The 12,525-nt window shown below is 43.4% G+C and overlaps 1 protein-coding gene across 2 annotated transcripts in view; it reads left to right on the top strand.

The window, feature by feature from the left end:
* ITK (IL2 inducible T cell kinase) overlaps positions 1 to 12,314 on the top strand; it is a 103,335-nt gene extending 91,021 nt beyond the window's left edge. For both annotated transcript variants that reach the window (XM_088479020.1, XM_088479019.1), the window contains 7 exons: positions 830 to 904; positions 4,158 to 4,329; positions 6,184 to 6,400; positions 6,539 to 6,603; positions 9,391 to 9,509; positions 11,015 to 11,172; positions 12,243 to 12,314. In XM_088479020.1, the coding sequence (XP_088335146.1) occupies positions 830 to 904; positions 4,158 to 4,329; positions 6,184 to 6,400; positions 6,539 to 6,603; positions 9,391 to 9,509; positions 11,015 to 11,172; positions 12,243 to 12,314 (878 nt within the window). The remainder of the gene's footprint in view (positions 1 to 829; positions 905 to 4,157; positions 4,330 to 6,183; positions 6,401 to 6,538; positions 6,604 to 9,390; positions 9,510 to 11,014; positions 11,173 to 12,242) is intronic.
* Positions 12,315 to 12,525: the final 211 nt, after the last annotated feature.

Here is a 12,525-nt window from a genome sequence, read left to right as displayed (position 1 = left end):
AACATCGACAGCACGCCCCCTTTGATCAGACACAACGAGCGAAGGACTTTCCTTCGCTCGTCGCGTCTGGCGCATGCGCACGACGGAGCTCCCTCCATCGTGCGCATGCTCAGTGCAGACCATCGACCCACTTGCGAGCGGACAGCCGCTTGCGAGTGGGTCTGAATCAGGGCCATAGACTGAACATGATGCAGCAATACAGTACATAGACTGAACATGATGCAGCAATACAGTACATAGACTGACCATGATGCAATAACCCGGGATTTTCAAGTCAGTGGAAAAGGGGTACATACCAATGTTTGGGAAATGATGTATTTCGTTATGAAAGGTGACTGCAGCGCTAGTCAACCTCAAAATATTGACCTGATGTCAAACCACAGATGAGCCAATAATGCATGAAGCTAATTATTATTATTCATTTTTAAAAGGAAAAATTTTTGTGCAATAATTTGCTTCATATAGTTTCTAATCGAGACACTGCAGTAAAGATAAGTGCTACACTCTGTTAGACAGTGGGGTAAATTTACTAAGATGGGAGTTGTATTAAGAAGTGATGTTGCTCATAGCAATAGCAACCAATCAGATTCTAGGTATCTTCTAGAAGGTGCTAAATAAATGAGAAGTAGAATCTGATTGGTTACTATCGGCAACATCACTACTTAAATAGAACTCCCATCTTAGTAAATTTACCCCAGTGCATCTAGCAAAACATTGTATTAATGAGGGGGTATATCTGCCCATTATGCAATGTGATTGATATTATTATTATATAATTCTATTTTCTTGTCTGCTTTATGCCTTCTTATTGCCTGTGTCACTCACTCAGGTCTGGTGACGCGGCTTCGCAATCCCGTGTGTTGCTGGAAGGAGATGACCCCTATGACAGCTGGACTGAGCTATGGTAAGGCCTGCGCTGTGATGTTGCTGAGAATGGTGTAATTGTGTTTACTTTACACACAGAAGGAAATGTCACCTGAGTTACCAACATAAAGAACTAGAGTTAGGGTATACGGTTATGAAATAAAGCCGACACAATAGGGGAGGGAGGGTGGGAGATCAAATTCAAAGAGGCAGATTTACAACATCAGATTTCCCACACACTCTCACTTAACACGCCCCTTAACCTCTCGCCCTATCACATCTGCCTACTTACTGTAAACAAAAAACAAACATCTTTAACTTTATTAACCCCCTCTATTCCTAACTAGAAGTTTATGTGCCCTCGGTTCTAGCCCAAACCTCCGTTATATTAAACTTTCTATCGTCAGATGATAGATGTGACCCATAAATTTAAACTAAACTTAACTGATATAAACACACGAGACCAAGTTATGCCGTTTAAATTAACTGGTCAGCTTTATTTAGTTACAATGGTAGGTATGGTGACAGGAGAAAGAACGGCAAACAACCAGCGTCCCCTTGTCTTAGGCCAAAAGTATATCACAAATTGTGAGGTTCAACTATCCCAGACAAGGGTAAGTGTGATCTTAAAACTTGCAAGGGCCAACTATCCCTTTCAGAGCAAATGATGCGGCCCCAACACTCATGCCAATGCACCTTTCATCCTGCTCGGTCGAGAGGTGCCGCTGACCCCAATAGGGTGAAATCAGCCTATCAGTGCATTGAAGGGGTGCGCACCGCTGTTACTGTCGCAAGATGGACGCTTCAATATTGCCGGTCTTTCCCGCCACAGCGGATCTCAGTAAAGTACCAGTCCGCCACCATACTAACTAACTAAACCCCTTAACACCGCAAATATGCCTTCCAGAAACAAAAAATTACCCTCCTCAGTGAGATGTACCCCATCCCTACGAAAAAGATGGGCATCCTGGATCCGAATTAAAGGATGATGCACCACTAGCCCTCCCAACTCCAGCACGTGCCTAGCCACCCATTTGTTCACTTTCCTCCTGAACCTGTCCAAAGCCACACTATTATAACAATAGCGCCAGGAAAGCCTGGCGATGATAGAGGACCATACCAAAAGGCAGTTAGGCCATAGATGAACCACCTCCCTCAAGTCGCGAACAATTGCTTTAAAGCGCGACTGCCCAGCCCAAAAAATAAAAGAGTGACCAATACACCAAATGGGTCCAGCGTCCTGGAAACCTGAAAATATACAGAAATATAATAGATGAGTATTTATGCAACATGTCAAATCATAAAGGAGGATTGGGAGGGTGGGAGGGGGGAAGGAAGACTTGACCCGAGGTGAAAACCTACAAAAAACCTGCTGGATCTTTACTATTGTAAACATTTTCCTTTTATGAGCTTCTTTTATTTATTCATTTAGTATATTTATTTTAAGTAACCAATCAATGTCCAAAGCAGGGCAAAAAAAAGGGCAAAATCTCTCGGGATCCCCACCAGAAAGGTGGCGAGTTGGCCAAGGCACTCAAGGCAAAACGAATAAAGTATGACAATTTATGGTTCCACACGTACATATCTTCTGTAGGCATTGGATTTCCGTCTTCCGAGAGCCTGGATCTCTTGTGAAGAAAGACCCAAAGAGGCCGCAAAAGTTGTGGCACCTATTCTAAAAGAATGGGTGCCGTCTCCGAAGGGGAAAGCCAGAGGTGCCGTATGTAGCGATGGAAGACCGACCAAAATTGAAATTTTGTCAGAGGAGAGCCATCCTCATGCATGAGCCAAGCGCCCGGCAGCACCGGCTGGCAGAGATAATATTGGGAGGCCAAGTGAACCGGACAAATCCTGACATCAGGACAGGATCTCAGGGACAACCAGCGACCCTTACCCATCTGATCGGTCTTAGAATGCAGAACACGACACAACACCGTTTCGCGCAGAAGAATGTGGGACCGAAGTAGAGGGGGTTGGGCATGCCGCGAAGCCGCGACCTGCTCGCTGATGCGAAAGGCCCCATGAAAGGCCATCGCAAAAGCGAGGTGGAAGAACAGAACCTCGAACTGCGTGGAACAAATGACTGGCAAGCTATCACATAGCAGCAATAACAAATCAGGGCCAATCGGACGACGCTGATCGTCCGCTGTAGGCCTGACACGAGACCAACCCCTAAGGGCTCTTTGTATTAAAAAACCCTTAGTGATGTCTCTAAGGCCCGCTATGTGCAAAAAGAAGGAAATACCGGCAAGTCTCTGAGCGACATATGCCCGCGACCTGCCGGAATCAAACACATACCACACAAATGCGACCATATGAGAATAGCGGGATCTACCTGATGAAGTCTGTCTCCGCAAAAATTCTCCCACTGATTCCATGATGCCTGGTAAGCAGTCAAAGTCCGTGGGGCCACGGACCGACTTGCGAGATCTTCCATTTTGGCTTGATGATCTGCCAACAATGAGAGGGACAAGGCTCACCAATCAAAGCCACGTATGGCGCCAATGCTCGAAACCTCCCTCAATAGTGCCAGGAGAGCACATCTGCTATGGCGTTATCAACCCCCGGCACATGACGGGCTGTAAATAGAATATTAAACTGCAAAGCACACAGCATTAGCCAGGCAAGGAGACGCAGAACTGGCGGTGACGACGATCTTTGATTGTTAATTGCTTGAACGACGCCCAGGTTGTCGCACCAAAACACAACGGATTTGTCACATAACCGAGGACTCCAGAGCTCCAGGGCCACAACTATGGGGAACAGTTCAAGCAGGAGCAAATTCTTGACCAGTCCCGCATGAACCTATTCTGATGGCCACTCCGAAAAACACCAATTGCCATCCAAAAAAGAACCAAAACCCGAAAATGGGTATTGGGTTTTGTGGGGTAAAATAGCGGCTGATTGGAGAAATCTGCACATTCCCAGTGCAATATATGTGCATCACCTCAGCCACTTCCTCTGCCAGTGCCAGCTGCTGGAGCGTATGCATTGGAGCATTGTGCACTGGGAACTTGTTCTGAAATAATTTTGAAAGATATGGGAATTTGCCTTAAGAATACTCCACATGAACAGAGGATTTCCGCATTGAGAGGAACTAAAGAGATATACACCTTTGCAAGAAGGGAAGTACGTTTTATAATTTAGTGCACGTTAGGTCTGTTCCTTGCTCTGTAAAGGTTTGGCTGTAGGTCTATGCAACAATTGCCTACACTGCTGCTTGGGTACTTATATGAAGCTTCAGAACTACATTTAGAGCTAACCTGAAATTATCCATTTTGTTCTCTCCCCAGGAAAATGGGAAATTGACCCCACACATTTGACATTCATTCAAGAGATTGGCAGTGGCCAGTTTGGGGTGGTGAAGCTGGCATCTTGGCAAGGGACAAAAAAAGTTGCGGTAAAGATGATCCGAGAAGGAATGATGTCGGAGGAAGAATTTGTTGAGGAAGCCCAGGTGTTAATGTAAGGACAATTTGGCTCTGATAAAATTATTTTTGGAATAAACACTACACTAAGCGGCTCAAGGTCTCTCCTTTACGTGCTGTATTAATCACAGTTAATGGTGGAGAGGTGCCATAAGCAAGGCTTTCCAAACCAGGGTGGTATTTGTTTACCAAGTTATTTCTGAATTCTGAGTAAGAGCTCAGCTTGTAAATTGCATTGTTTGCAGGGGCTGGATGCTTTACCCATGTGACCCTTGTTATCTCAACAGGTTATAATATCACAGTAGGTAGCAACTCATGAGGAAATGATCACTGTGTCCTATAGACAGATTGTTATGGATATAAATATTTATCCTATTGAAGTCTTTTAAGGAAATGTCTTATATTATTCATAGGGGATCATGGTTGGGAAATGGTTAGCTTGCTGTTTCACAGCATTGAGGTCATGGGTTCAGTTCCAATCAAGGCCCTATGGGGGGGATGTATTATAGCGGCACCTAACGTGCCGCTATAATGCTTCCTATTTTGCCTCTTTACCAAGGCGAAGCAGGAAGCACTAACGATGAGATGTATTAACATCTCATCGGCCGGAGAGGGGGAGTGTTACCTCCCCCTTCCGGTGATCTCTGCCTGAGGACATAATGCATCAGCCTAGTGTTGATGCGCTGTGTCTCAGAGCCGGCCGGCTCCACTGAGCATGCGCGGGATCTCGCAAGTATAGCGAGATCCCGCGTGCAGCCCTGGAGCCGGCAGCTGCCGCAGCAGGGGCGGTGCTATCCCTGCTGTGGGGATAGGGCATCTGATCTGACCGTTCATACATGCCCTACCGATCGGCACTGCTATCTTGTAGATAGCATCGCCAAAAATTACAGGGGCGCATAGCGCCCCTGTCATTTACCACACAGCCCCCTGATCATACATCAGGGAGAAGCGGTATCGGTGCACATAACATGCGCTGATACCGCTTCAGCGGTTCATACATCTCCCCCTATGAGTGATGAGTTGGTATGTTCTCCCCGTGTTTGCGTGGGTTTCCTTCCAGGTGCTCCAGTTTTCTTCAACAATCCAAATACATACTGATATGCTAATTGGCTTCTCACATAAAATGCACCCTAGTGTGTGTACATGTGGTAGGGAATATGGATTGTAAGCTCCACTAGGGCAGGGACTAATGTGAATAACTAAATATTCTCTGTAAAGCGCTGCATAATATCTGTGTGCTATATAAATAACTGTGAATAATTAACTATATTATAGCCTTTATGGGATAGCAATACCCATTAAGCACAGTGAGGGCTAGATGCTGAGCTGGATGGAAATTGGGCGTACTTGGAAACAGGCGTATTTACCCTTCCATCCAACTCTGCATAGCCAACAGTTACATCAACACAACTGCACTGATCGTTGCCTATGTGAGAACGTCCCATTACAGGACTCCTCATTAGTGGTGACTGTAGTTGGTCGCATATTCTGATTTGCTGTGCATGCACAGCAGATCAGAAGATCGTGCAGCTGACACCATACATTTGGATGCAACGGGGGAACGATATAGCAGATGGTCATACACCAGAACGTGCAGTGTGTATCGTCGCTGGGTACACACATTGTCTAGTGTGTACCCAGCATAAGTTTTGCTCTTCCCTCAGAGTTCCAGCTCAGTTTTAAAGAGAGTAATTATCCCATGGGCAGTAACTTCCCCCATTGCCAATCCACCCTTAGGTGCCATAATTGTTTTTCAAATGGTGTTTCTAAATACACCAATATTACCCAACCATCAAGGTGTACAAATATATAAATGTTTCCTATGAGGTGATTAGATGCATTCTGTGTTTTTGTTCTATTTTATGGTATTTGCTCTCCTTTTGTTCATTAGGAAGATGTCCCATCCCAAGCTGGTACAACTACTGGGCGTTTATACCCAACAAATGCCCATCTTCCTTGTGTTTGAGTACATGGAGCACGGCAGCCTGAATGACTACCTACGCAGGAACCGGGGGACGCTGCCTCGAAGTGTGGCTCTGGGGATGTGTCAGGATGTCTGTGAGGGGATGCAATACCTGGAGGCCTCTAATTTCATTCACCGAGATCTGGTATATACCGCTTTTCAATGACCTAAATGTCTACATTCAGGTCATTGAAAGTACAATGTGCCTTGTAACTGGTCTTCAACTGCATTGAGTTTTATTGTTCAACCTAAATGTCAAAACTTTCTTACCTGGTCCCTACAGGCTGCTCGTAACTGCCTGGTTGGAGAGTCATTGGTGGTTAAAGTATCCGATTTTGGCATGACCAGGTAAGGAGACAAAATTGCCTCCAATTAATAATAAATTTTGAGAATGCACCAAGGGGTGATCTCAGTAAGTATAATCACCACTCTGCCCAACCCTACCCCCTACGATGGAGAAGTCAACCACAAATCTCTTACACAATGCAGGTCTGTGACAACATTCTTTTCACGTTAAAAAAGAAAACAAAAACAGTATATGAACAAAACAGAACAGTTGGTATACCACACCCTAATGTAATAACATGCTAATAAAATACTAAACTGTATTTCACTGTCACCCTACTATTAATGTACCGGCTTGTCTGTAACATGACCCTTGGAGGTCTAGGACCTAAATGAAAGCAGCTGGCTTCAGACTTACTGTGGCTCTAGGACCTAGACCTTTATACAGGCGACAATTACAGTTGTGCTTAAATCCAATCACAACTCCAAATTTCCTAATATTATGATTTTAGATATGAAATCTGACCCCTACAGTACTCTGATAACTTCATACCTCCCAACTCTCCCAGTTTTTGTAGGACAGTCCAAGAGTTAATAGTCTGTCCTTTGTCCTTACTGCCGGATCTGTTAGGGGGTGTGTCCCAACAAATGCTGCAAAAGGGTGTCCTGCGTAACGGCCACTGGTGCACGCAGCAATGCAGGTGTGTTTTTACGGGAGCCAGGGGCGGTTTGCAAGTTGGCTTGTAGTGGTCTCTATGTCCCAGGCAGATAGAGGTAATGGACCTCATTCAGAGTCGGTCGTAAGCGGCCGCTCGTTCGTACGCATCCGATGTTTCCAAACCACGCATGCACACGGTTAGTTGTGCGCATGTGCGTACGAGGCTTTGCGATCCAATGTGCTGTAGATCGTACGGCTTACGAGCAGGAAGTGGCTTCCGAGAGTTGATTGACATGAAAGGCCGTTTGTGGGTGTTGATGGGGGTGGTGGTCTGAAAACGCAGGCGTGCCTCAGCATTTTGAGGGCGTTTTAAGGGCGTACATAAATTACCTGCTATGACTGACATAGAAGGCCGGAAGTAGTAAAACGTCACTCTGCGAGCAGGTACGAGGCCTGGCTGATCGTCCAGCTTGAGGTTGGGTACGTGCTCTCGCAAGCCCCAGAGTATAATCGATACTATCAAATGTTATTGATGTTAGGATTGATATTTCTATTTTGAGCCACACAATGCAAGCAGCTAATAATCGTTTGTTGAAGCTAATAACATTGCTAATTGGCTTGTAATTGATTCAGCTGCGTTTGCATTAGCGAATAATAAGAATAAATACATTTCATGGGGATGGCTTATTTTATGCGTTTTTTTGTTAATCTTTGGTGTAATTTGCATTATTATTCCAAAATCCGGGTTTAAAATCTTTTTTATTAACAAACGCACTACCAGTAAAACATCAGCATGAACTAAATGATATTTGAACAATAAAGTTTTAAGACCAATTGAAAGAGAGTAAAATAAAGCCAACAGCACTTTAGAACAGTAAATACATAATTGTCAACGAGCTATTAACAAGCTGATCGATAGAGCATGGAAACACGACATGTGGACATGAACACAACACAAGCGGCCGCAACCATCGGAAGAAACTTAACATACAGCGACTGACAACGACTGACGATTGACTCGATCGCTAGCTGCTATCACTCGCTAGCTAGAGGAGGTGCATTGTTCACGTATGGGCGTCACTTTGGTTGCGACCGACCGGCCGTGCGATTGCTTCCTTTTTCAGTTTCTCGGTCGTTAGGCGTACGACCGAGCGGCTGCTTACGACCGACTCTGAATGAGGTCCTATATCTTTTACACAATTCTTTATTTATGTGTCACTACATAAGAAGCCAAACTCGTATGAAATCAGTTTTCTAGTTTGAACTTGGTTGTAAATGGCATCAATTTAAGATCCGTTTTAAAGCATTATTTTCTATAATGAATCAATATGTAATTCATTATGGTTGATAAATGCAGCTAGCGCTGAACACAAGGATCAATATGGCTCTGAACAAGAACATTAAGTTGAACTTGAACACATGCATTTGTGTTTATTTTAGTAGATGTTTGCAATGCATTGTAGCCAGCATCTGAACTGAGGGCCTGATTCAGAGCCGGACGTTATTTGCGCTCGCTCGTTCAGAAAAAAGGGGTGGCTATTTAAATGAACCGTTCGCTCTTTGCGGTCTGTTCACGCCTCTAGGTTTGAACGAGCAAACAAAACATGCGGTCATTTTTTAGAAAACTACGCCCCCTGGCCGCTCGCATCCTACGTCATGTCCGCTATTTATTAGATTAATCGAGTACATCGACCAGCGTATGAACTGCTCGCTATTCTTGTGGTTGGTTTTTCCTACCGCAATCATGCACGCAGTTCTGAATATAAAATAACCCAGTGACGTGGTCAATGACGCTGCTGTATTAATTATGCACACCCTTAAAACGCCCGTTTTGACCTTTAAGCGCGCCTGCGTTCTGATCTCCACTCCCCGTTTTCAAGCACCTTCCCCCGTTACGCCTCCTCCTGTCACTCAAAATAGCAGGCATTCGCTATTTAGCGAACAAACGATTTTCGGCCGCACTGACTGGTTCACGTATGCGTATTACGATCCGTACGCATGCGCAGTTGGTCAAACATCGCTCGGAACGAACGAGCGGCCGCTTACGAGCGGCTCTGAATCAGGCCCTGAATGTTTTAGTAGCATTTTGTGATGCATTTTGCTATATGATCACACGATAAATACCTCTTGGTTTATAAAGACCAAAGGGTTTCATACAGTATAGAATCTAATCCATCTCTACTCCTTTCCAGGTTTGTCATTGACGACCAGTACACCAGCTCGGCAGGCACTAAATTCCCTATCAAATGGTCAGCTCCAGAGGTCTTCCGCTATGCACGCTACAGCAGCAAATCAGACGTGTGGTCTTTTGGTATGGATTACCGACCTTGAAAATACTTTTACTGGCAATTTAAAAAGGAAAAAATGTGTATGGAGTGTATGGATTATATGGAGTGTATGGACAGAAAAAAACTAGTATGCTGCACAGAAAACACAAATGAAAAATAAAATTAGGGTTATAGGCAAATCAATATAAATGTTGACAATACTTACATATTCAGATATTACTGCACAGAAATGACAATAGTCATGCATGCATTTATACCAACTAGCTTTTATTGTTTCATTTTATGGTGAATAAAATATTTATATTTAATACTAATATTCCCTGTGAGAAGACAGCGCTCCATCTTATTGGTTTTTATTTAAGGCTAGTGTTTCTCATACATTTATGTTTATCGAACTTTCTTTACAACGGATTAATAAAAATAAAAAGTTGCCGATAGTCACTGAGTGTAAGAAGTTGAAAAGTTTTTCCCTTCTAATGTGTGAAAGTCAGTAAATGTAGTGACAACCACCCTGCTCTACAGGATACTATTTGTCATTAATGAACAGACAGTGGAAATGAACATTAGCACCATTTACAGATAATTATATTTCTTTTTTTTTTTTTTTTGTAAAATATTTTATTGTTAGGAAAAACAAACAACAATATAATATAACATAAATATAACAATGAGTTTTCTCAGCAAAATGAACACATTGCAAAGAAGCATCTGACAAAATAGTTGAAATATTTGCAGTATATAGGTTTAGATATAAAATATAGCTACGCACACAAAAAACATCCATATAAAATGTTACTTATACCTTTCAGTTACATTTATTATTGTCAATACCATTAACATGTCCGTTATACTTATGGTATAAATCAAAATTATATTCAAAATCTATATCAGAATCAGGATCAAAAGGGAGGGCCATTACCAAGTTATACCAAGACGTTAATTGGAAACATCTCCGTAAAGAATCTTTAAGTGAGGAGGATAAATTATAAATATAGGGTAACCATGTGCCAAAAAACTTTTCGGTAAGATTTTCTTTATTGGTGGACGTCTCTGTCCAGTCCATGGTAAACAGAAATTTAATTCTCGGATATAGCAATGTAAGAGTAGGTGGATTAGGTTCAATCCATTGTGAGAGAATGGTCTTTTTTGCAGCTGCAGTCAATTTGGTCAGAAGTAATTTATTTCCTTTTGTCAAACCCTGTGAACGTGTGTTTGTGGATATATTCCAAAAAACCCATTCTTTGGAGAGCGTGAAATCAATTTTGAGAACCTCTTTAATATAACTATCGAGTTTACCCCAGAAAACCTGTACAAGCGGACAATCCCACAGGCAGTGTACTATGTCGGCATCAGGAGCAGAACAGCCAATTATATTTCTAACCTGTCTTCTGTGTAATGACCTATAAGTGACAGACTGATGCCTGGTACCAGTTCATTGTAATATTTCTGCAGGAGGATGTAGAGGAAGCAGTGATGTAAGCAGGTTACACTATGTTGCACTTATATATTATGACTTTGCACCTGGCAGGAGTGCTGGTTTGGGAGATATTCAGTGAGGGAAAGACGCCCTTTGAACACCTTAGTAATTCGGATGCCGTGGAAGAGATATCAGCTGGACTGAGGCTCTTCAAACCCAAGTTGGCATCAGAGAAGCTCTATAAGCTCATGAACAGCTGCTGGCAGGAGGTAAGTGGCCGTGTATAAAGTGTAAGAGTATTTATAATACATAGGGCAGCTTTAAGTTGGGAAACTTAAGTGCAATACCCAGGGCTGTACTTAAGGTTGATGCTGATTTAAGCACTGTGGGCCTGATTCGGCAAGGATCGCTGATGCGATCGCGGCAGCAAGCGTGTATGCAGTTCTGCTGCAAAATTTTGCAAATGACTGGGACCGCAATGCCGCCTCAGCACAACATAAAGACTCCCACTTCCCTTTACTCATATCCGTAATACCGTGCAAGTCTGCGAAATGACCGGTACCATCGAGTACCATCGGAGCCTCACGCACAATTAAGGCAGGTCAGACCTCACTCACAAACTGCTAAACCTCCTGTCGGTATCTAGAGGTCAGGCTGCGTATGCCGCAGGGGCTTAATTATGCCTGCCTCTGTAACGGCATACAAACGCACTGGCACGCCTGCGTTCGCTCAAACCCCTACCCCTGTCACCACCCACAAATGGTACTTTCTATCAATCACTCTGCGATGGGTCTGTGTACACACCAATCGCAATGGCTAGTTTGCAAACCCGCGCTGTGTTGCATGCACAGAATGTGAAAAGCGTCCGACTGTGTGCGCTTGTGAACTTTGCTGAATCAGGCCCTGTGTGTGCTTCCTAAGTTTAGTGAGAACCTACACAATAGGTAGATGGTAAAGACTAATTAGCAAAAATATATAAATAAAAACATAACAAAATGTACATAAAAACATATTGCCGCTGGCCCTTACTCTGTGCAGCTCAAGACTAGAGATAAGCAAAATGAATAACGTGCCAGCTATTAACAGGCTCCAACCCTTCTCCCCAACATGATAACACGTTTCACTTTCTTTAGACTTCTACCCAGGTATTCACACTTCTGATGCCCTCCACATTGTGGCCCACTAAATAACACATTTTAAAGAGGCTTCATCTGATACCATTATTGGGCAGTATGAGGATGGTAAATATTAAACAGGAATATAGGTGATAGTTCCCACTCCTTTATATGTATATCAGGGGTTTGTTTTATCATAACTTAGTTACACTTTTCTCCAACAGATGCCAGAAATGCGTCCGACATTCTGCCGACTGATGAGAGAGATCACAGATATAGTAGAGTCTGAATTGTGATCTGAATGAAGACAATGGACAATTTGAATTAAAAGTGAAAGGACACATATAGAGTAAAAGGGGAATCTTATCAACATACAGCTATAACAAACAGTGGACCTCATTCAGAGCCGGACGCTATTTGCGCTCGCTCGTTCAGAAAAAGGGGCTGGCTATTTAAATTGAGCGCTCGCTCTTTGCGGTCTGTTGACGCCTTTGTCTGAGCGAGCGT

Source organism: Taudactylus pleione, unplaced genomic scaffold (assembly GCF_031769625.1).
Source record: "Taudactylus pleione unplaced genomic scaffold, aTauple2 ptg000225l, whole genome shotgun sequence".
Taxonomy (NCBI): domain Eukaryota; kingdom Metazoa; phylum Chordata; class Amphibia; order Anura; family Myobatrachidae; genus Taudactylus; species Taudactylus pleione.
This window is presented reverse-complemented; position numbering and strand designations above follow the sequence as displayed.